At 40.7% G+C, this 24,283-nt stretch overlaps 1 protein-coding gene and 1 long non-coding RNA gene across 9 annotated transcripts in view; one reads left to right on the forward strand and one right to left on the reverse strand.

Moving 5' to 3' along the window:
• The window catches only part of COL12A1 (collagen type XII alpha 1 chain), a 121,528-nt gene extending 104,285 nt beyond the window's left edge, over positions 1 to 17,243 (reverse strand). For 2 of the 8 annotated variants that reach the window (XM_063813197.1, XM_063813198.1), the window contains exons 1-7: positions 16,967 to 17,243; positions 13,900 to 14,007; positions 5,992 to 6,108; positions 3,364 to 3,507; positions 2,854 to 2,913; positions 704 to 967; positions 369 to 533 (exon numbers count right to left, since the gene is read on the reverse strand). In XM_063813197.1, the coding sequence (XP_063669267.1) occupies positions 369 to 533; positions 704 to 967; positions 2,854 to 2,913; positions 3,364 to 3,507; positions 5,992 to 6,108; positions 13,900 to 13,972 (823 nt within the window). In that variant the 5' untranslated portion in view covers positions 13,973 to 14,007; positions 16,967 to 17,243. Of the gene's footprint in view, positions 1 to 368; positions 534 to 703; positions 968 to 2,853; positions 2,914 to 3,363; positions 3,508 to 5,991; positions 6,109 to 7,979; positions 8,044 to 13,899; positions 14,008 to 16,203; positions 16,282 to 16,966 lie in introns of those variants that run through there. The other 6 variants (XM_054686051.2, XM_054686054.2, XM_063813199.1 and 3 more) reach the window with 4 other exon arrangements.
• LOC107975200 (uncharacterized) lies at positions 14,238 to 14,733 on the forward strand. The gene is made up of 2 exons (XR_001718525.3): positions 14,238 to 14,412; positions 14,511 to 14,733. It is a non-coding gene; the product is annotated as an uncharacterized LOC107975200 (long non-coding RNA).
• Positions 17,244 to 24,283: the final 7,040 nt, after the last annotated feature.

The raw sequence follows: 24,283 nt of genomic DNA on the forward strand, positions 1-24,283 counted from the left end.
TCAATAAGCTGGAGCCCTCTGAATTCTTCAAGTATTACATAATATAGGAAACACATAAAAAACACTTAATGATAATACAAGGAGGATCTTTATTAGAATCATTGGCCCAGCATTCTTTGAAAAGTAGAGAGTTGGCAAAGAATGTGAATACCACCTTCCTAAATACATATGCTAAGGGAGTTATATGAGGGAAATAGATAAGCAGAATTTTTACTTAAAGACAATTTAAGTCTTTAGTATTACACTATAAAAATGCAGTAAACACTTCTAATAGCATCCTTCCTTGAGGAATCAATCTTTCATCTTCCTAAACATTAAGTATACTGTAGGAGTTGTAAAATGGAAATAATTAACTGAACTTAACCTACCCAAGGAGAAAACTTCAACTCCAACATTACGAAGCTCTCTTGCTGGAATTTCCACTTCATCCTGGGATTTTCCGTCCGTAATAATAATTGCCACTTTAGGAAAGCCAACTCTTGCCCCAGCAGATTCCGTGAAAGTATTTTTAACTAAATAATCAATGGCATCCCCTAAAGGGAAAAGAAACATGTTCATTTACTCTGTACTACACAATTTTTCCAAAGTCAAAAACTATGTGAACAATGTCAAAAATATTTAATATGTAATAGGCAATGCATCATTTCTTTCTGAAACAGACATTTCATTTATTTTTAACTTTTAAAAAATCTGTAGAACATACCTGTCATTGTGTTGCCACCTTTATATGGAATTTTTTTTATTGCAGCAAGAAGTTCATCCCTTTGGTAGTACTGATTTAAGTTAAATTCAGTCCTGGTATCAGAGCTGTATTGAACAACTCCAACTCTTGTCTTCTCTTCCCCAATGTCAAAAGCCGACACAAGAGCAGCAATAAAGTCTAAAATGTACTTGAAATTATTTCTTCCCACACTCCAAGAGCCATCCACGAGGAAAACCAAATCAGTCCAGGCACTGACAGAGCATTCTGAAATACATTTGATATCTTTTTAAATGATGCTTTATTAAATCAGCTCATCAATACATGTTAACATTGCAAAAAATGTTGGCTCCTTAAATCATTCTGTTCATTAGAACATATTCACCAATTGTTCTTCACCCACATGCACAAAGAAATATACAATTTTACTAACAACACATAGAAGCATTTTCAATGCCTTTATCAAGATGAATTCATGGAACTAGATGTCTTTAAATTGCTTTATAAGACATTATACAAAAAGAGATAAATAGATCTATAATCTGCTCTCCGGGAGCATAAAGTCGAAGTATTCGTGCTATCAACCTATCCATTTTTATAAACTATACCCTCACTCTTCTTTACAAGCACAAATTTTATAAAACATTTAGGAGTCATACAAAAGAAATATAAGCAAAGGGTTTTTATTCCTTGGTATTTATCAACAAATAAATACAAAATAATTGCTGTACCATTCAAGGAAGTGCAGTTGAGTTGAAGATCTAATTTGTTAATATACTCTTGCACTTTTCAATATAATTGTCTAAAGTTTGCATTAGGGTTAGTCTAGAGGGCTAAGGGAGCCTGACAGAAGTAAAAACAAGCATAAAATTATGCAAAATAGCCAAAATATATAGTCCTAATTATCAATATATTTAAATTTGACAATTAAAACCTACTTTTAGTGAACAAAGAGGGTAAACAATTATTTTTATTCAAAAGTTAAAAATCCATGTGGTATCCTGAAATTATCAAAATACAATGATCAGCTTTTGTAACTGAATATGTTATCTTTCCTTCTCTCTATGGTGGAGGTCAGGTTGGTTTTATGAAAATCTGTATTTGTAATGCAATACCAAGTGAATTTTCTGATGATGATTTTGTTCTTGCAGTCAGCTGATAGGTAATAAAAGAAGTATTTGGCTAGGAAGAGAAGGAGAGGGTGCTGAAAAATTTTGCAAGCCAAATAAATACAAGTTGTATGCTTAAATAAGTTTTGCACACTATTTAATAGGTCAATTTAAGCCTATTAAAAAGTCAATACTTGGCATAATACCTCAATTTAAAATAAATAATAATTGTTGAAAATATTAGCATCTGAAATAATGATAAACAGTGATCTGGAGGGGATACTTCCAGATAAAGAGACCTTTGTGTTTATAATCTTTTTATTGTCATTCTGGGTCATAAATCCAAGTTTTACGAGATGACAAAATTAGAAGTCCAAGAAACCCCTTAAGGATCTATCCCCATAAGTCAGAAAAGCAATATAAGACAAAAGGAGGCTAATAACTGCAAGATCTAGACTAAATAAAATTGCTTTCATCTGATTACAAATGCACCAATTTATAAGAGGTGTGTTACAGAGACTCTCAAAAAGGTTACAACTACCATCAACTAAGGCCATGTAAATAACCTAGAGAAGAGCATAACATACACATAGACTTAGAAAAGTATTTTCATGGCAATTGTATTACTTTGAACACTAGCTGAGGGCATCTCTCTCATGTTCCAGCCCTGTATTTCTCATATATTCCTAAGTACCACCTACTGCTATCAGTTTGTCTTTGAGAAATGAGTTGAGTCCTGAGATGTGCTTTGTTTTCACCTATTGCCAAAATCCTGCAGGAAAAGTTGGACACACACAATTTCAAAACACTCCCATTGAAAAGAATATCTAGTAAATAGAATGAAAAACTAGCTAGAATGTCAGAACTTAGGTTATAATGACTTAGTTATACATTATTCTTATATTGTCTGTGCTCCTTCTAGATAAAGCTTATAGAAATTAATATAGGAATAAGATCAATCTATGTATATAATTGGAACATCTGTTCTATCCTACATTTATGACTTCCATGAATCTAAGCAAAAATAGTAAGAGAAACACTCACTTTGTATCTCGGTTTTTCCAGGTTTCTTCTCCACTGGCTTTGTCGAACTACCTGTTTGAACTAAGTTAAAACTTTATTATTACAAAAGGAAATGAACCCAAGCAGATATTCTCTTTAAAATAGAATAAATATATTATATTAGTTTTTGTTATTGTCTCTTAAATGTACGGCTCTGCCCAGCTGGTCATAGAATACTGCCAAATAATCATTCCCTTACAAGTAAGTTATTTTAGTGATATTTTTGAGATATTTCAAAAAGATATTCACATTGTTGTCCAGCAAAGTTAACATTTTTAATGGTCTTCATTCATAACATTCCTGCTGTTTCCAGAGACCAGAGTTATAAATCAGGAATGAATTATTCATGTCCACTAATAACTAGGATAACAGAAAAAAATAGTTAGTACTGGTGTAAATTAACTTTGTATCATAAAAGATTAAATCTGAAGTTGGAAAAACCTTCTGCAAAATAAAAATTATACAAATATTTTAATTTATATGTGTGCTTACTTGTTAGTTGTCCTATAACTGGTACACTTTCTTCTACTTCATCATATGAAGTTATTGTCACCACATACTCTGTTTCAGGTACAAGTTCCGACAATAAAGTTTCAGTGGTACTAGCTGAAAGGGTAAATTCTTTAGTAGGCCCATCTGGAAATATCAAAAGGAAAAATATGAATGCAACAAAACATTTTTCACATATAACACAACACAATACATTGTAATTCCCAGAGGTACTCAAAATCTGAAAAATTCAGTATATACATTTTTTCAGGACACTCAAACATTATTTTTTACTGCCTTCCAAAACTAAAATTTTGAATTTTAGAAATTTAATAAATGGACTGGTATTGCTTTTATTTGTTACAATCATATTTAATACTTGTTTGAGAATTCAAGACATTTCTAGTTTAAAGGTATATCAGAATATCGAACTAAAAATCTTTCATTGGTTTTGGAGACTAATGGTAGATAACAGTTTTATAAATAAGAGATGAAGCAGAGAAAATGAATTTAATTTTAAATTATGCATTGGAGGAGAGCAGAGAGAGAGAAATAAGAGATGAAAATAAACTCAAAGAAAACAAACCCCATAGGTTAAGACCAACCCCTAGTGGGCAAAAATCTGTGTGGAAGCAGTGCATATTCCATACTCAAATGGCTACATGCCTTAATGGGTAACATTGACCTCTGCATTGACTTAAGCAGGTATCAAATATTTCAAGGTCCAGTATACTAGGTGTTTACTTATATTTTGGCAGTTATGTACTCCCTTCTAGATTCTGTTAATTCTCAATTCAATCAGGAAACCTGGTGGTTCCTGGGAATTACGTGCCTGATGATATTTTTAATTATATTGTTTTCATCAAAATATAAATAATTAGGAAAGATAACAGGTGCAACAGACCACTGAAAAATGCTCTTGGTTTGCAGGTGGAACATGCAAAACCAACCAAGATCCCCAGAGGACATCAAGACACTCAGACTCTGCCAGGTTGGGTAGCCCCAGTGCCAGTTTTGGAAGTGTTAGGTGTCAGTTATTCCCAACATCTAGAAACTGGATGGACCCTGTTAGAACCGATTTTCTGATTTGGAATGAATATGTTAACTGCAAATATATTTGGGGAGAAAAGACTGAAAGAGAAAAAAGTAAATTTTTTACCCCTTTTTAAGTTTTTAAATCATCTTTTTAAAAAAAGCTATGTTTCCTGGTAAATCAATATGTAAAATCATTGGTATTTTTAAAGGCTAAAAGATAAATAAACACAGTTCTAGTAATAAGTTGTGTTGACATCTTCCATCTCTACTGTCAGCCAGTCAAGACTTCTTCCTACCATTTAGCCAATGTTAGTGGAAGTAGTTATTTTCTTTCTTTGTTTTTTTTTACTATTTTTTAAATTATACGCTAAGTTCTAGAGTACATGTGCACAACGTGCAGGTTTGTTACGTATGTATACATGTGCCATGTTGGTGTGCTGCACCCATTAACTCTTTACATTAGGTATATCTCCTAATGCTATCCCTCCCCACTCCCCACACCCCATGACAGGCCCCAGTGTGTGATGTTCCCCTTCCTGTGTCCAAGTGTTCTCATTGTTCAATTCCCACCTATGAGTGAGAACATGTGGTGTTTGGTTTTTTGTCCTTGCAACAGTTTGCTAAGAATGATGGTTTCCAGCTTCATCCATGTCCCTATAAATGACATGAACTCATCCTTTTTTATGGCTGCATAGTATTCCATGGTATATATGTGCCACATTTTCTTAATCCAGTCTATCATTGATGGACATTTGGGTTGGTTCCAAGTCTTTGCTATCGTGAATAAGTGCCACAATGAACATACGTGTGCATGTGTCTTTATAGCAGCATGATTTATAATCCTTTGGGTATATACCCAGAAATGGGATGGCTGGGTCAAATGGTATTTCTAGTTCTAGATCCTTAAGGAATCGCCACACTGTCTTCCACAATGGTTGAACTAGTTTACAGTCAGTGGAAATGGTTATTTTCTCATTCCATTTTAGAACTAAAAATTAATCAATAGAGTTTGGTTCTCCACATTTTGGCAACATTATTAACACTAAAGATAATGCCTGAGAACAAGCAAAACAAGTTTTGTTTTGTTTTCCAAAGATTCAGCCTAGTGTCAATGGAATCCACCTAGCCAAAGTAAATTCTTATCTGTCATCATGGTTGTTTACCATTATCACAGAATGGTGTTTCCTGGATACTGAAATGTGTAGGACACTGGGTAAGTTGTAACAACTTACTTCATCAGCTGATACTTTAAATGTTGAAAAGATTAAGTAATTCAAGAAGAATGCCAAGGAATGAGGATTTGATTCTATAAGATCAAAGGTTACTAACAATATTCTGATCAGGTAAAAATAGAGTCAATTTTTAATAATAACAGCCTACCACAGCAAAACATGTTAAACTCAACAACATTAAAATATAATAGTGGATACTAGACTGGAAATCTGAAACCTGAGTTCAGCAAATGTCTGGTGACATGGATCAAATCCCTCAGGCTTCCTAAAGCTCAGCTTCTTCATGATGAAAGGGGAGAAGAGGTGGAGATTGAGTTATATCATCATGATGCTTCTGTCCTAAAACCCCAATCTCAAAACTTACCCGTTGTAGGGTCCACTGTTATTCTGTAACCCACAATTGGATCAACTGGTTTTGCCCATGACATATGAACAGTATTTTCATCTATAATTTTAAAATTCAAGTCTGAAGGTGGGTCAACTGCAAAAGAGAGAGTTTATATTATTAAACTTTTCAATGTCACAAAATGGTCAATTTAATTAATAAAGAATTGTGTTGAGCAAAGCTTTCTAAAATTGTCTTTGCATAAATTTGTTTCCAACAAATATAAAAGATATGTTGTTGGATAAGAATAAAACTAAAAGCTGACAAAACATCAGAGAGTATACATATTACAGAAGACAGCACAAAACACTTTTGATTCTTGAGTTGCTAGGTCATTCAAGAATGGCCAGCAAAATCAAGCATAATAGAAACATATTTGGATACAAGTACATACAAGTACAATGAAATCACATATAATAACCACATATGCAAACAATTCACATAACAATTAAAGGAATTTCGATACATGCTGAGTGCATTTTGAACAAGCATGCCAAATCACAACCTGCTTACAACCAGAGAAGTTAATTCAAAACATTGACATAATATGTTTTTTCCCATAATATGGACAAGAATCAACGATGGTTTTGGTTCATTCTCTGCATTATTTGCCTTGTAATTATTCATTGTTATTTGATAAATCTCAATATGTAGCAGAGATGAAAAATATATTTTAATGAAAATGAGGAATCATGGGAAACAGTTATATCTGACAAGGAAATATACATTTAAATGTATATTCATATTCATAGGCAAGTATTCAAAAATAAGTGATGTTAATAATTTATAAATATATAAATAGTGATATTCAAAAGTTTATAAAACTAATATTCTGCCTGTTTACACCAGCTTGCTGAATGTTCCAGGGTGTAAACCAACACTATTATTTCCTTTGCAGCAGGTATACTCCATACTAGAAAGGGCATTTTAGATTAAAATGCCAGTATGGTCCTTTACAAAACAATGGTTAATTATGAAAAGACAACATCAATGTATATTTATGGACATTTATTTACAGAACTTAAAGAAAACAGTGAAGAAGGATCAGTGATCTGAAGACATGACTGCGCATAAAAACTTGGAAAAGTCAATGACAGGAATAACTGAAAAGTACGGAAAGAAATAGTTTACATACAAAACTGTAGAGCATCATGCATGTGTCAGTGAAATGTTGACTTGTTTTTAGTTTCCCACAATGAACAAAAGCCTCCATGTACAGTAGTCATTACACAAAGACGTTTCCTAAATATTTTATAATGATATTCTCTCTACAATGTTCATGCCTCATCATGCAGCATTGTACTGACTCACTGTCAGTGCATGGTTGATGAATTAAAAATTATTACTCTTGAAACAGGTCAACAAATTAAGATGACTTTCAGCCACACTCTTCCTAAAATGTTTTAGTCTGAAAGTATTCCTTGTGAGTCAGAATTTTTGCATCTGTTTTGAGAGATTACAATTTCCTTTCAGGTTTTTTCAAAGGTCAATTAAAATACACTAGCAGCTTTGAGACATGAGTCACAGAATTTAACTGGGGTTAAAGATTTATGTAATATTAATAACATGTTTTAATGGAAATAATTAAGCAAACATTTGCTTTAGTGGACTGCTGCGTCCAACTGTAGGAGATGGCTTTTTATTTTTATTGGATACACTAGTATTGGAATGAATGTTATATTCTTACTATCCATACACAGGCAGTGAGATTAGACTATTAATCTACATGCATAGTTTAATTACTCAACATTCTTCAGTCTTTAATCATATTTTGAGGTTTAGCTGTACTCATCACTTAGTATAACATGCATGCAACAGATGTTAATAGGACAACGGGTATTAAGAATATCATTATAAAATATTGTTCCAATAGCAATGGCTCAGGACAAATTTAATGCAAAGGCAGACGCACTGGCCTGAGCATGCTTTTAAAAAAAATCAGTACATGGAAAAACAGTACCACCAACCTTGGAAGGAAAATGACCTGAAGCAGCGGACATTAGGTTAAAACTGCTGAAGGGCAGTAGCAGCCCCCCTTGTTGATATCCAAATGACCAGGATTCCAGATAAACTGAAAAATTGACTGTGGGGAAAAGTCTTTAACATTTCAGAGGATCTTGAGGTGTTCATAGAAACTGTGATATGTGGGAATCAAAGTAGGAAAGAATGGCCAACCCGCATGGGTACAACAGAGAGCCCGCTTCACTTTTCTTCTGGCTGATTTTATTGCATGTACAGCTTTTCAGGCATGCCATTCTATTTGTACATTTGTTTGTTTCATGAAAAAATAATAATAAAGCAGATGTGAGTGTATGACCCATGTCAACATAAATCAGTGCTGAAAAATGTACTTTATTAATTTTAAAAATATTTTCTTTTACATAAAAATAATTCATAAACACCATCACATCATCACAGAGTCTAAGTGTTCCCTAAGACAATGCTGATGCTGGAAATTTTCTTTTCTTTTCTTTTCTTTTTTTTTTTTTTTTTGAGACGGAGTTTCGCTCTTGTTGCCCAGGCTGGAGTGCAGTGGTACGAACTTGGCTCACCGCAACCTCAGCCTCCTAGGTTCAAGCGATTCTCCTGCCTCAGCCTCCTGAGTAGCAAGGATTACAGGTGTGCTCCACCATGCCTGGCTAATTTTGCATTTTTAGTAGAGACAGGGTTTCTCCATGTTGGTCAGGCTGCTCTTGAAGTCCTGACCTCAGGTGATCCGCCCTCCTTGGCCTCCCACAGTGCTGGGATTGTAGGAATAAGCCACTGTGCCCAGCCCAGAAATTTTCAATTATGCACTAGCTGCATATTGATTATAACTGCAAAGAGCCATAGTTGCATAGGATGAGAATCCAAACCAAGAGAAACAGAATGAAAATTACAAATAAATAACAATCTTACATATATTCAAAAAAACTGAATACTGACAGTGAAGAGACTAAAATTTTAAGTATTTTTATTCTTATAGTTTAATTCCATATTTACAGATAATGTTTTTGTTATCAAAACGCTATGCTATGAAGACTCATTCTGATGAAATTTTTGTTACATAAACTGGCAGGATTTAGGACATTTTGGGAATGATTTATAATAGCTGAAACTTGCTGAGTGTTCTCTATAACAGGCAGAGAGCTGGTTACTGTGTTGCTGCTTTTTTCCTTATAAGAACCCAATGATGGGCCTTATTATCCCTGTTGTACAGATAAATCAGTGAAATTCAGAGAGATTAACACAGCCAATAGGCAACAACAGTTGGATTACATGGTCTGACTACAAAACATACAGTTTTCTACTGTACTAGATTAAATGCAAAGTAGAAGAAATATTTCCATCAAAAATTAACTTTAGAAAACAATATTTATATGTAGTTGCTTTTAACCCATTTATACCTGAGATTGCAATTTTTTGAATTTTTGTAATCAGACCTTGGCAATGACCTTGAGCAGTAGGATATAAATCACTCCCACATGCTTAGCATTCCAATAGTGGAACACTAGGCATAAATGGGTTTAATATATACATATTTTTAATATATACCTATATTTGTAAATATAAACAATATTTATATGTAGCTGATTTATATATATACATACATGTATAATTATATGTGTATATATGATACATATTACATATGTATTACACATGTAATATTGTTATTACATATTACATATTATTATACATATATACATAAATATGTGGTATTCAGGTATCTCCAATTCAGATATAGATGAAATTTGGTATATTAACTTTATACACTTGTTCAAGCATTTAAAACTAAAGTGTCCATCTTGATATATAACTTTTTGAAACATTTTTAATAGGGCACCCAAAAAGGGGCTATGTCCAAGAAATTACCGGCCACTGCAGAGATGAATGAAGGGAAGGATGGATAGACAGGTGGGAAAATGGATGAGAGGGAGTAGAGGAGTCTAATAAGTTTTGGTAAGTATATATAACACGCTGTAGATATATCAAAACTAAGAATACACTACTAAAATATCTTGATGAACTAGTAAGATCTTTAGTTTGATATCTGTGATAACAACACTAGAAAGGATACTACCTTAATAGGAGAAATCTTGACAAGTGTGCAATAAGTGATGAGTTAACTATATTCTATAGGCATTAATTTACATTTGCCATGCAAAATTAGCATAACTTTAATGATCTTTGCCATGATATAGAAATTCATTTCATTTGAGTTTTCAAGGTACCATAAATAATCAGTTGAAAAAATAATATTTTAGAATAAGCTACAGATCATTTTGTACACATTACAAAACGTGCCCTCTCATTAAACTTTCCAGATCAACCAGTTGTCAAGCACAAAGAAAGCACAGTGTGACCAAACCAGCACTAACCTAGGACTAGAAGACTGGGGTCTTGTCTGTTTTTCATATCTAAGTAAGTGCATTAGTTGACCAAGTGATTCAGCCTCTCTGGGCCTCATTTTCTCATTTGGAAAACGAGAGAAGTAGAACAGATGATCTCTATGTTAGCCTCTAGTTTGAAATTTCTGTTATAACACAAATTAGACATAGGATTATAAAAATATATACAAATTAGTCTCAACCTAGACACAAGACAAAGCTATAGCCACAACTCACTGATGAATTGATAATATTCAATTGTTCATTATATATTATAAACTATAAATCAGACTAACCAAAATTAACACTCTGTTTTTCAGAAAACTTGTATTCATCTCTAATCCTAGATTAATTAGAAAAGTGCCCAGTTCTCAGGGAATACTGACCATTAACCTTTATATGCAAAGTGTTAAGTTTTCTACAGGATAATTAACATACTGTATCATACATGAACCAAAAATAATTCATATATTCTAGGCCACTCAGATACAGTTGATAAAGTCTATGCAGTGATGCGGTTGATAAAGTCTCTGCAGTGGCTAAAAATTATAAATACTGAAGTGAAAAAAATCATTTCCACTCTTATTTCTATAGGACAAGATAACATAGTATGAAAAATATAGCTCCTAATACAAATAAGCAGAAGAAAAACAAGACAAAAATATTACCACTATAAAAAAGAAGAAATGCAAAAAGTGAATACCAAAACATTTTAATGTTTTCAAAAAGGTATTGGGTTTTTAATATACAAAACATTAAGGTCATAGAAAATGGTAATAAAATAGTATGAATATAAGAGTGCAAGTGTGAGTCATGAAAGGAAAAGAAACGTAACTGTGGCTACTTTAGGACTCAGATCAAAATGGCATGGTACCAAATAGAGTCCCAAGTTGAAATTTTGAAATGCCCCCAACAGAAATATTTCAAAGAAATTCTGGTTCCAGCCCAGTGACCCCAGAAAGGCTTTGGCCCCAAATTTTGTTAGCCCTTCAAAGGCTCCTAGCACCACTTAGTAGTCAACAGCAGAGCTGTGCTGTCTGACACGGGAGCAACCAGACATCTGTGGCTAGCAAGCTCTTAAAATGTGGCCAGTACGAAATAAACTGTGCTGCCTGTAATCCCAGCACTTTGGGAGGCTGAGGCAGGTGAATCAATTGAGGCCAGGGGTTCGAGACCAGCCTGGCCAACATGGTGAAACCCCGTCTCTACTAAAAATACAAAAATTAGCCAGGCATGGTGGCAAACCCCTGTAGTACTAGCTACTCAGGAGGTTAAGGCATGGGAATCACTTGAACCCAGGAGGCGGAGGCTGCAGTGAGCCAAGATCAAGCCACTACACTCCAGCCTGGGCAACAGAGCGCGACTCTGTCTCAGGAAAAATAAAAATAACTTAAAGAATAAACTGCACTGTAAGTATAAAATACACACCCAGTTGTCAAAGACTTAGTACAAAAAAAGTCAGGTATCTCACTAATAATTTTCATATTGGCTCCATGATGAAATAATTTAGGTTAAATAAAATACATTATAAAATTTAGTTTATCCTGTTTCTTTTTCCATTTTGAATATGGCTACCAGAAAAAAAATGTAGGTTACATATGTGGCTTACATTTGTAGCTCATACCATATTTCTATTTGACAATGCCAAACTAGAGAATAAGGCCAAAAAATGAATCCTATTAAAATATAATTATTAAATACTAACTTAAGGAGATGGGATACAAGAAAAGACACAGTTTAAGAAAGCAAAAAAAAAGAGCTGTACCATATGGAAATAAATACAAATTTAAAAGATAAAATATAATATGGGAATAATCAGAAATGTAGATAGTAAGTTGTTCTTTTTAACTGCACTTGCTAACCAGCCAATATCTAATTCAGAATCAATTTTTTCCACTTACATCATTTCCAGCCTAATTCTTTTTCTAAGAATTCTCAACTCTTTCTGATTTTCAAATAACTATTTTCTTAATGAGCAATAAATGGGCCACTTCAGTGAATTATCTAAAAATATCTGTAGTAGGGCCTCCAGAAGTTCCTCAAATAAAATTCCTTCCTAACAACGACATAGAAAGGAACATTAAAAGCAACCCCATCTGACTATTACTTCACAGAGGCCACTCTGAAAAGCCTCTACATTCATAAAATATTCATCAGCTAAGAAAAGTCAGCAAGTTTCTGTCACTTTTCTTAACATGCCATACATTTTGGAAACACTCTGCTTCCCCTAATTTTTTTTTTACCTGTAGTCTTGAAGTAGAAAATCCAACACTATAGAAACCTTGAAAACCTTGGCATAATCATGCAAACAACCATACTTTCTCACAGCCTCTAAAAAAGCACACCTCAACCCAGAACTTCCACAGCTGTCACTTGGCAGAAGTGTTTTTTTTTCCTCCCTTAACTTCATCAGGGGTATTTCTTTATTGAAAAAAAAAAAAAGATATCTTTCATGACATTACCCCATTTTCTTTGCAGAATAAGAAAACTAATTTGTCAGGTCTCCAGTGACAACTGAGGGACCACAGAAGCCGCCATGGGGTTGACATATAGAAATGGCTTGTTTAATGAACAGTGAGAAATTAAGACATCAAGTGCACACAACAAATAAAATTGGGTGGGACATCTAACAAAAGCCCTCCATTTTCTAGAGGAGGGGCCACACGGCGCCGTTTTGGAAACCCATCTCGGAGCGCCCCACTGCCTCCGCGGGAAGGTCCGACGCACCCGGCTGTCCCTGAGGGAGGCAGGATGGAGCAAGGGCAGGACACTGGAGGTGGTGCCCAGCAACTCCGGCGCGCGCTCGCTTCCCAGGCTGGAAACCTTGGCCCAGGTTCAACCTGTCTGAGCTAGGCCAGTCCAGGCCACGCGCCTTGGAGCCCTGCTAACCAACAGGGACAGCCGCGACCCTAGGTCGTGCGAACACCTGGGGTCCCGGATCTCCGCTTGCCTGCCATCATCCCCCAGGCTGCTTGGCTGCTGGCTCATCTGCCCGCACCGTCCGCCCCGCCGACTGAGCTCCCCACAAAGCACACAGAGGCGCAGAGCCAGCGCTGTTGGAGTCTTTTATTGTGTTCTGTCACCGAGGTCGCAGCCCCGAGCCAGGTGGTTGGTTACCAGCCAAGCGAGCGAGTGCGCCCGCTCTTCGGAGCTCCTGGGTGCCACCCGGAGGTGTCCTGTTGGTTGCGCTGATTAGAGCCGTCGCCCCCTCTCGGGCGGCTGGTCCTCTTATTAGGCGGCAGTGCAGGTGGCAGTGTGGACAGCACACCGCAGAGACAAGCTCAAGAAGACCACACAGCACTGTACGGAATGCATTAAGCAGAATACGAAAGAGCTGGACCTGAGAGCTGGGAAATGGACAAACCTCAGGAGAAAGGGGCGTTTCTCTGAAGGAGAGAAACCACCGGAGAAAGCACGAAGCGCAGGGAAAACAGAGCAAGCAATAGAAGCAAGAAAGTTGTGTTTTTTCCTTTCTCGAATTTTGCATTGTCACTCGGTGAAGGGGAAGGGAGCCTTTTACCTTCTGCCTCAATGGAAGACAGGAGCAGGGCCGCGCCCAGGGCGGCAAGCGCTGGGGGAAGCCTACTCCGCATCCTTGGCCTCCGAGCTTACAGCGGCATGAAGAGATCTGCGGGAGGAAGCAGTGACCGCATCAGAACTGGGTCTGGGCAGGCCTTGAACCAGGTTAGAACTGGAGCCTGGACCTAGTCCAGAACCCGACCAGATCTGCCTTAATAACCACAGGGCCTACTCCAGCACATAATGGGCCTATTGTGAAGCAGTGTAAGTCAAGTTCGTCTACAGAAGTTTAATCATGGCCCTAGGAGGAAGTTCAAGTTTAAAAAGGGTCCTGTTCTCCTGGAGACTGGTCCTGCTTAGCATCCCGGGTGAAGGCCTTTACCAGCCCTCACATGATTTCATCCTGCCTGGGTAATGGCTAATTCAGAGGTCATTTTATCCCTCACTCAACTAAATATCTCTTCCAGCTGGGGATTTTATTTGACTGCTTTTTCCTAGCTGCTGAACTCTTCAGGTAACTGTACTTTAGTGGTCTCAGGGTAATTTGGAAAAGTATAATAAACCTTTTTAATTCTCTTTTTCCTTCATTTTGTTCTGCTTTCAAATATGCAGCTCTTTAAGATCTGAAATGGATTATACAGAAATATGTAAGGCCCAGCTGAAACCTGACCCTCCTGCTAACTGTGTTGTTTTCACATCTGATAAATCCTTTACCTGAGATGAGGGAAAAACAACTCCAAAATACATAATAACAAATAAGGCAGCAAAATGGAAGAAGCAAGACACCCTAGTCTGTTTTTCCAACGTGTTTTTAAATAAAAATTATCAATAATAATCTTTGTATTTAACTGTTTATTTAAGCTGGAAGATTATTAGTATATATGCCCCAGAGGAGAATATGTTCTGTTCCGATTTTTTCTAATTTTGTAATTACATTATGAATTCCTTAAAGACAAAGAATCTTATTCATCTTTGTGGTTTCCCAGCACACAGTAGGTACTTAACCCATGTCTACAGAATGGAATCTCCTAAAATAGTCTAGGGTTCAACCCAAAGACAAAAGCTACTAGCAAGGAACTAAACTGGGAAGCTGCCAGTGGCAAAACATAAAAAGAGTTGACTCTGAAGTACATAAATTATTGTAAGCCAACAGCCTAGGCCTCAGGAAAAATGGAGGGGGATAGGAGACTGTCCTGCGTCGGAATGCAAAAATGAGCCAAAGGTCGAGGCCTCTTTGAGAAAAGAAACTGACAATCTCCAACGATGACTTTCCAAATTATTGGCACAAAGCATGAGGGCAGCTTTCCTCAGCCTGTGTGTAAATTGCATTTTAAATGTCTGATGAGCAGGCGTGCCAAATAGCCTGGAGCTCCTTTTTATGAAGCCAAGATTAAAATTTTGGCACTGCCCTAAGTATCTAAGGGGTCTAGCAATTTCTTTCTTCCTAATTAACAACTGTTTGACATTTCTAACCCTCTTCTACATCAGTGAAAAGCAAGAGGTGAGACTGGCCCATTGTTCCAATTGTCTTGCCTTAACTTTGGTATAATAATTTCCAACTCAGTTGGCAGTCGTGCTCGCGAAAAGTTAAAGGCGAACAATCGACCCACCGAAAAGCTGTGCGCAGATTTTTTTTTTTTTAACAGCTGAACTCAACGAAAACCTGAGTGGAAACACTTTTGCTGGGTCTCGATCGCCACCTATCGCTTTCCCGACTTAGCTGCAAGAATGAATCATCTCGCGCCGGGATATCGGAACGCCAGCCAGCCAAGCATCCCGTCAATATATGTTTTAAAAAAGAAAACGCTTTCTCTCCTTTTTAGCCAAAACATTCATTTGAATGCTTAGCAACACTTCATTGAGCATTCTCAGACATAAATATCTGAAAGCGGCCGCCCCTACGTGGCAGCGAGGACTCCCACACTTCACCCTCATGAATAAAAATGAGTCCACTGGGGTGGGAGTGGGGGCTAAGTGGACTCGTCCCCTTCTGCCAACTCGCCCCCTCCCAATTCCCTGCTGGAAGAACCCAATTCCTTAACTCCCGCGTCCAGTTAAAAAGAAAATCACACAAACACACACACACACACACACCGCGTCCGCGTCGCCTACCTCCTCTCCCACCCACCACGACCTTGGCATTAGCCAAAGGAGAGCTTAGCGTTTATTTCCTTTCCTGCCCTATCTTTCCCCAGCATTCACTAGAAGACTACAGAGTCCGGATCGAGAGTCTCCCTGGCCCAGAGTCCCAGGGAGCCCTGAACTGGTCACTGGAGGGCTCCCGAGGACGCCCGCTTGGGGGTACCTGTTCCGCTCGGTGAACGAGTCCGGCGACCCACGCTTTCTGATCCCCACAAGTCTAGGATCTGAGTGGGAAACCGCCGCGGAGATCTCACAGACCCCGAATAGGGCCTCCACCAATGCACCGGGAGGGAGTCGGAGAGGGGACTTTCTCCCGGAGCTGGGGAAAGTCCGCCAAGAATGAGTACCCTAGTGCTGCCTAACCCACCACCTCGGATGCTCTGAAAGGTAGGGGAGGAAGCAGCCAGAACACTCCACTAGGAATCTGTTACGAGATGCCACACACACCCGTGCAGCCTCGACGAGCTGCAGAGCACTCAGCGGGCCCTCCAAAGAATTCCGCACCGTGCGTCACCAAAATACCTTCCCAGCGCCCCCGCCGCACGCCTGCCCTCCCCGACAAAGCCACAGCCGCGAGATAACCAGGGCCCTGCCGCCCCAGAACCCAGCGCGCCCTCCATTGAAATCGACAGCATCTACAGATGAAACTCCTCTAGAAACGGAAACACTGAACGAGATGCTTTGCGTGCACAAAACTTTGCTCAGCTCTTAAGAAAAGCAACATTCCCCTCTCCCTCAAAAACCCCAAAGCATCACCAAATCTCAGTATACAAGGCAAAGCTCTAGCCCATCTACACTATTACAAGTCCAAACTGTCCTCGCCCAGGATTCTTCACCGCTCCGGGCAAGGTGCAAGCTAGACGCCGTTTCCCGAGTTGTCTCTGGGAATGATGGGGTAGGGGAAAGGGGACAGAAACCAGGCTGACCTGAGGCAGCGGCAACAGGGAGAGGTAGCGGCGGCGACAGCGGCTTCCCGGCGTCGGAGAAGCTGGTGCTCGGTGTGGCCCCCACACGCCCCGGCGATAGGCGCTGCGCTCCAGGAGCACCTGGCGGCCGCCGAGGCGTGGGCAGCTGCGGGGAAGTCCGGGAGGAGGAGGAGAATCCCAGGAGGAGAGGCGGGCGCGGCAGGACGACTGGAGATGGCCTGAGCCTGCAGCTGCCGGCGCGCGGACGCGTCTGGGGCGGTTCGCCTTAGCCAAGTGGGAAGAGACTCCGCGCCGCGGGCTACTTAATAGAGGGCTGTTCCCAGCTCTCAGTTTACTCGGTTACGAAACGCCTGAGAAGGTGGACGGCTGCCACGGGGTGATGTATGCTCCTCCGGCGGTGAAGGAGGTCTACTTTTGGGAACGTGTGCATACTTCGAGCATTCCTTCGGCGTGAGGTGGCGATCGCCGTAGTAGCAGTGCCCCGCTGGGGGGCGGGGAGAAGGGAGGGAGCGTAGAGGGGGACAGCCGCAGCCGGGTTCCCTGCCAAGGGAAGCCGCATACTCCGCCACTTGGGGCGGACTGGGAAGCTCGGGTTTCCCTATCCCTGCGATTTCTTTAATGAATTTTTCTACATTAAGAACAATGGGGAGGGGAGCGACTCCCATTTTCGGAAATGCAAGGATGCGTAACCCATTCACCCCCGCTCCTGCGGATCTCCATCCTTCATCTGATATCACCACCTCCATCTTCCTCCCCCTCTGTCCTGGGTGCACTTAAAACCGATTTACAGGATTTCCATTAACTAACTGTCTGTACACGCGGCGCGCCTTCTGTCTTTTTCAATCTCCAAGCGCGATTGGAAACCCGGACAGCCGCCCGCGCGGGGCTCAGTGATGGGATGGCTTTCCCAGTCCTTTCTCACTCCCCTGGTGCTTCAGGACGGAACTGGGAGGCTTAAATTGAGCCAAAAGAGAGGGAGAGGAAAGCTATGAAACCCAGGAGTTCTCAGAATAGGAAGCCGCTCAGTAACAAGTTGCATCCACTGCAGAAACTTCTCACCCGGACCAGAGCAAAACCTGGCCCCGAGCGGAGGCTTCGGACTGAAAGCTCTGCCCTTAAAACCTCGCGGGGCCAAAGGGGCGAAGAGGAGTAAGTTTGAAACCCCAAAGCACCCCTCCACACACAATACTGCAGAAGCCAAATAGGGGGCTGATATTCTACCAACAACGTCGCCTCTTCTTACAGCCCCCTCCATCCTGGCATCCTACCCCTTGTTCCTGGGCAGGGAGTCTGGTACTCAGGGTTGCCAGATTGTACAAGGCGCAAGGGAGGAAGCTTCGAGCACTCACACCAAGAAATCAGAAAAATGCTACTGGAGAGATTCTGATTATAACGTCTGACCTCAGTATAGGCCCTGCACCGTTTTGGCCTCTTGAAGCCCAAAGGTTACTCCTGTAACGCTGGGGGAGCGTTGAACAACAAAGGACCGGGGTGGGGCGCAAGGGAACAGAGGAGCTGCTTCTCTGGAACTAACCGCCCGCCATAGTAGAATGGGAGGGCATGCTCCCAATGTAAATATCTCTTCCTCATTGGCTCTGACGTCTGCAAATTTGGCCTTCCCTCTCCACTAGGCGCGATAGCCTCCAAACTTGCCTTTCGAATGACAAGAACTTGTAGGGCGCTCCCCTTTCTGCACATCTCCCCACACACAGGCTGCCTCCAGCAGAAGCCGGCGAAAGCAAGAGAGAAGACAAGAGGGAGACAATGAAGACAAATAGGAATCGCCGCCTCTGCACATTCCCCAACCACACAGCCCACTCGAAGTCCAGCTGGGCAGCTCGCACAAAGAGCCTACACAGTACACAAGATTTTCCCCCTTCAAATCCTCACAACCAGAATGTCTGACAAACCCCTAGTGAGTGAGCGCGTCCCAGGGATGAAACACCCGACCTTCTCAACGTTGCGCCCAATCAGGCTTGCAGCCACATTGCCCTGGTATCACTGAGCCCCGAATTTGTCGACAGCTGGCGTCTGCACCCAAGCTAGCCCTTCACTCGCCTCCCCACCCAACACACAAAGAGCAGGGAGCCCAGTCCAACCAGGCTTGCAGACCGCGCGTGGACTGGTGGCAGCCTCAAAGACCGAGCCCGAGAACAGAGAAGTCCCTCAGGCCGCCAAGCGGGCACCCAGTAGGGCTGCGCCCCTGGCCTGCTCCACTGCCTGAAACGGCCAGGGAAGCCCCCGGACAACGACACCCCGTCGAGAAAGGGAAAAGGAAAACTGCTACTTTCCACGCCAGCCCAAGCTGGCTGGTGTTTGTATCTCGGCCCAGATGTTCTCTCTCTCTCTCTCTATCTCTCTCTCTCTCTCTCTCTCTCTCTCTCTCTCTGTGTGTGTGTGTGTGTGTGTGTGTGTGTGTGATGGCGGAGTTGTTGACTGAGGAGCATGTAACTCTGAATGTTGATTTGTTGTCGTTGTTGTTTAAAAGAGAGAACTCTTGTTGATTTGGCTCCAAGCTGCCAATGCATCTATCAACCCCGGAGTTGAGCAGTCACCCTCCGGGGATCCAAAGACAGTCACGGGCTTCCCTTTCCTGCGGCTGGAGGCCGCAGACTGGGTGGAAGAGGCATCTGTCCCCAAGGGCGTGCACATTGCCCTCTCCAGCCAAGAGCAGCGTGCTGGGGACCCGCGTGGGCATCTTCTCTTGCTCGAGGCATTCTTGTTCACATACTTAGAATTAACGTATCTGAAAATAGTTGCTGCAAAGGAGTGTAGGTAACACAAACCACCACCGGCAAACTTCCTCTCTAGCTCAACAAAAAGGATCCTTAAGCAAAACTTCCAGAGTAGGATGAGAGAAACAGGAAGGAGAGGACTCCCGGGTTGGGGACTACACAGACTCCTCCAGAAACTAATTCAAGTACACTCATTCCCCGGGGACACGAGTGTAATTCAAATGTGTACAAAGAGGCAATCCGGGGGCCTCCCAGCATGACGTTGGCATTTTGGTCCCCTGGGGCCTTTACGCTGGACTCCCAGTGTGATAAACGGTAAAGAACGGGTAACCCTCTTCCGTCCTTCCCCTTTCAATGGTGCATCCAGTTCCTAATACCCTTTGGAATCCGTTGGTGATATTTATTGACTGGGGAAGAGCCAGTTGGATTTATTCCGTTTGGTAGCTCCCTGTGGCTTTTATTCCTCAGGCGATATCACGGGCTCTGCCTCCTTCGCGCTTCCTCTGTTCATCTCCCACCTCTTCACCCTCTGAGTCCTGGGCTCCTGGCGGTTCCGAGCCCTCAGATTTCTTGTCCGACAGCGCTATCTAGTGGTCAGCGCTAACCCGGCGTCAGAAGTTAAAGTTACAGAGAACGTAGAGCTGGGAAGTTGTTGACAAGTTTACAAGTCTTGGGGTGAGTTTTTTAAAAAAAAGTCTCATTCATGTATTTGATTCTCAGGGCTGAGAGGCGGCAGGATGGGAGAACGAGTGGGGAGAAGGGCATCAACTTTCTTCATGCCGTTTAATAAGCTGCTTACAGAAATTCCTTCCCCAAGGCTTCTAGGCTGTGCTCAAGTTTCTTCAAAGAAAGGGTGAGTTTACAAGGGAAGAGATATTGATTTCAGGAAGAAGTTAATATTACAGAGTGCCCTTAACTTCTGTAATCTTAACTTCTTCAAAGGCAATGGGGGCCTCTTCACTGATTTGTTTGAGGTCAATTTAGCCGGCATTCCTGGCAACAGGTGAGACAGTTTCTAGAACACTTCCGTTGCAGGTTCTGGCTGATTTGTGCAGAAGGAAGGGGAAACCTCGTCTGAACGTGCAGTATTTGCCTATCTCTTAAGGCTGGCCCCAGTGTGAACTGTGAGGGTCTTGAGTGAAGAAACTTCTCACAAGCCCCTTGGAATAAAAGGGTGAGGAGAGGAGGTAGTGCACCACCTGCTCTGATTCTCAGAAGCAGAGAGACAGCCTGACCAGCAAGAGTCAAAAACTGTGTGTCTGAATACTCTTCTTTCCATCCCTGTGTGCAACTCAAGTCAACATACATTTAATGAGCACCGTCTATTTACAGTGCCAAGCTCAGAGTAGCTGATACGAAGATAAGTAAGACAAGGCCTTGCCCTCAAAATTCTGTCAAGTAACAGCGGGGACACCTGAAGCAACTTCATGTGTGTGGCCTATTTAAATCTCCCAAGGTCGTGCACTCAGAATGTTGTAACATTAAAAATGAGACGCCTCAGACAACCACCCTCTCTGCACTAGCAAAGCTTAGGAATCCTGAGACCAAACCATCCTGAAAGGAAGGAAGGGGACGTGCTGCATTCTTGCCTCTTTGACAAGTTCTGCTTCTTTACAAAGGACTTTGCAAGTACTTCACCCAGACCATCTCACCTGTACTGAAATAACCTCCCCTACTAGCGAATGAGCAACTTTGGAGCAGAAAGCAGAAACTGCATCATATTTCTCTTACTATGCAAACTGGTAGCTCAAACCTCACATGACCTCAAAAAATTATAATTGCTTCAATCTAAAAAAGCTGATTGTAAAAAAAACAAAAAAAAAGCTGTGGTTGCACAGGAAACTATGACATTTCAAAAAACATACAATAACGTCTCAGGATAAATCATTTAGATTAAATAAAAGTCAAGTACTACTGGGAGTTGATTTTCCAGTTAGCTCTGACCTCCTTGAGCAAAAAGTAGAAGACAAAAGGAAATGAATTAACTTAAGAGCTAAGAAAACAACCGCTGCCACTTCTTCCTTTGTTTCCGTAAAATTCAGTACTTTTAAATCACACCACCACAGGCATCTTGCAATCTATTTGCTTTGGAACCATCAAAGTAGCATAAGGTGGAGAATTTCTAGTCAGGCCACTGTTCTGTGTGTCAGCAGTCAGTATGCGTATACTTAAATACACTTTCAGATTGATGGAAAATGTGAAGAATCACAGGAATCTATTTTTCAAGATTTGGTCTTGGCTTTTAAACTAATTACGTAGTAGATTGAAATGCGGTAATAATGAAATCATAGTCAAAAGACGTTTCATTGCTCTCAGTAGGAGCTCCTGTGTAGGGTGACATGTAACCTGACCAGGTCTCCATTTGATAACTCGTTTTTGTTTTGTTTTGTTTTGTTTTTCTGACACAGAGTCTGGCTCTGTTGCTCAGCCTGGAGTGCAGTGGCGTGATCTCATCTCACTGCAACCTCTGCCTCCCAGGTTCAAGCGATGCTCATGCCTCATCCTCCTGAGTGTCTGGGATTACAGGTGCATGCCATCATGCCTGGCTAATTTTTTTATTTTTAGTAGGGAAGGGGTTTCACCATGTTTGGTCTCAAACTCCTGACCTCAAGTGATCCTACTGCCTCGCCCTCCAAAGTGCTGGGATTACAAGCGTGAGCCACTGCACCCAGCCTGATAACTCATTTATATATATTTACTAATTCATGCAGCTACATGTATAGAATACTGACATCGGTATATTTAAAGCAGACAAGAACCCAGATTTTGAAATGCTCCTAAATCTAATGTGATTGCGCCCTCTGGTGGAGAAGAGCAAAAGTATGTTATCTGATTAGACTCATTGAATCATTTTTATCCTGAATACTCGTTCTGCAAATGCTGTTACTCTAGTCATAATGTTAACTAGGAATTGTAGGAGTTTTTTTTTGTAAAGGCAAACCAAAAGAAGTCCTGCCCATAAGAAACTTAAATATAGTAATAAGACCAGAAATAAACATACGTGGAAGCCAAATATGACTCAAGAGAAGTTTGGAGACAGAGTGTAATTGAAAGCTGAAAGATCAATGTGAAAAATGATTTGAGGAAAAATAGATGTATATAGGAACAAGATAAATGACATCACAGGAAGCAATCAATTCAACCCAGAACATGCAAAATTCCAAGGGATAATCTACAAGATTTATCCTGAACCAGTTCCTCCACAAATCAATGACAAGAAAAAGGAAGAGAAAAAAAAAGATTGTTATGAAAAAAATAGGAGCTATAACAACAAATAATAATAATCGTTATCAATAAGTATGAAGGATCTGAGATTTTATCCTACTTCCAAGCTAACAAGTTAACCTGTTGTAGTTTCATGGGTGCTGACTGAACACACAAGGAATCAAAAACAAAGGACTGTATTGCTCACAATAATAGCAGCCAGTAGCCAGGGTCATCATTCACACCAGTTTCTCAAGCCCCAGTTCCAACAGGGCGATACAAGAAGAGACAGGTGACCCTTGCACATGCAGTGGGTTGCATTGCATTATAGGAATGGAATCTGAGCTTGGGATCTTTTATGAGGGCAATAAGGCTGCCTGGCTTTTGCCCTGGAGAGACACGTTGTTTTTGTTACACTGGACAGTAAACAAACTTGCCCTTCGCTCTGGAGACAGAAATGATCACTGTCTTCCAAAGCTGTTAGTATGCAAACACCCTTGAAGAGATCATCTACAGTACTGGCAGTCAGAGCCTCTGCCAACAGACATGCAGAAACGTGAGAGACTTGTGGAGAAATATCTCCCAACAATAAGAATTGTTAAAAGTCTGTGGGAGGGAGAAAGCACTATATGTTGAAGTGGTCCCTGAGGAATTTCTAGAGAAGGAAGACTTTAAAGGACTAGGAGTGAGCATTCTAAGCACAAAGTTCAAAATGAGAACTTGAAAAAATAGCAAAGAGCAGGAAATGTGTTGGGCAATAAATAAAGTAGAGTGGTTTTAGCAGAATGTTTTTGAATAAAACTGGAATAGTAATGGGGCTTAAAAGTGGCTGACAGCCTGGACTTTATTCCTCTAAATATAGGAATAACTAAACTTTACAGAGTACCCACTGTATTTCAGATACTACACAAGGCATTTTGTATTTGTCAGTCCATGAAATTTAATTTTTATCTCTGTACTACAGATAAAGAATTTCATGAGGCAAGTCCAATCTGGCAACAGGGCTCAGGGTAACTTGCTGGGAAGACAACCTGCAAGCAAGGAGACTGGGGTAGTGGGTACCAGAATCCAAGGAAGAGACACTGAGAGTCTCTGTATGGTGCTCACAGCAGCAGCATGCAAAGAGAAAGATGGCTGGCTTTAGGAAGTAAAGACGAGACAATATCTTAAGATGATGGAGCAAAGCCAGGTGACTGAATGAATGATGATGGTGCCAAGGGGAAAATTAGAGAAGTGAGGCAGGTGAGCCAGTTGTAGGGGGACATGACAAAATGGCTTTAGACGTGCCTTATATATGATCAAAATCCTTGGATTTTTTTCCTAGTAAAGTTTATTGGACACTCTCTGCTATATTAATACAATTTGAATAGTGTCTCAG

The sequence above is a fragment of the Pan troglodytes genome, chromosome 5 (assembly GCF_028858775.2).
Source record: "Pan troglodytes isolate AG18354 chromosome 5, NHGRI_mPanTro3-v2.0_pri, whole genome shotgun sequence".
NCBI classification, from domain to species: domain Eukaryota; kingdom Metazoa; phylum Chordata; class Mammalia; order Primates; family Hominidae; genus Pan; species Pan troglodytes.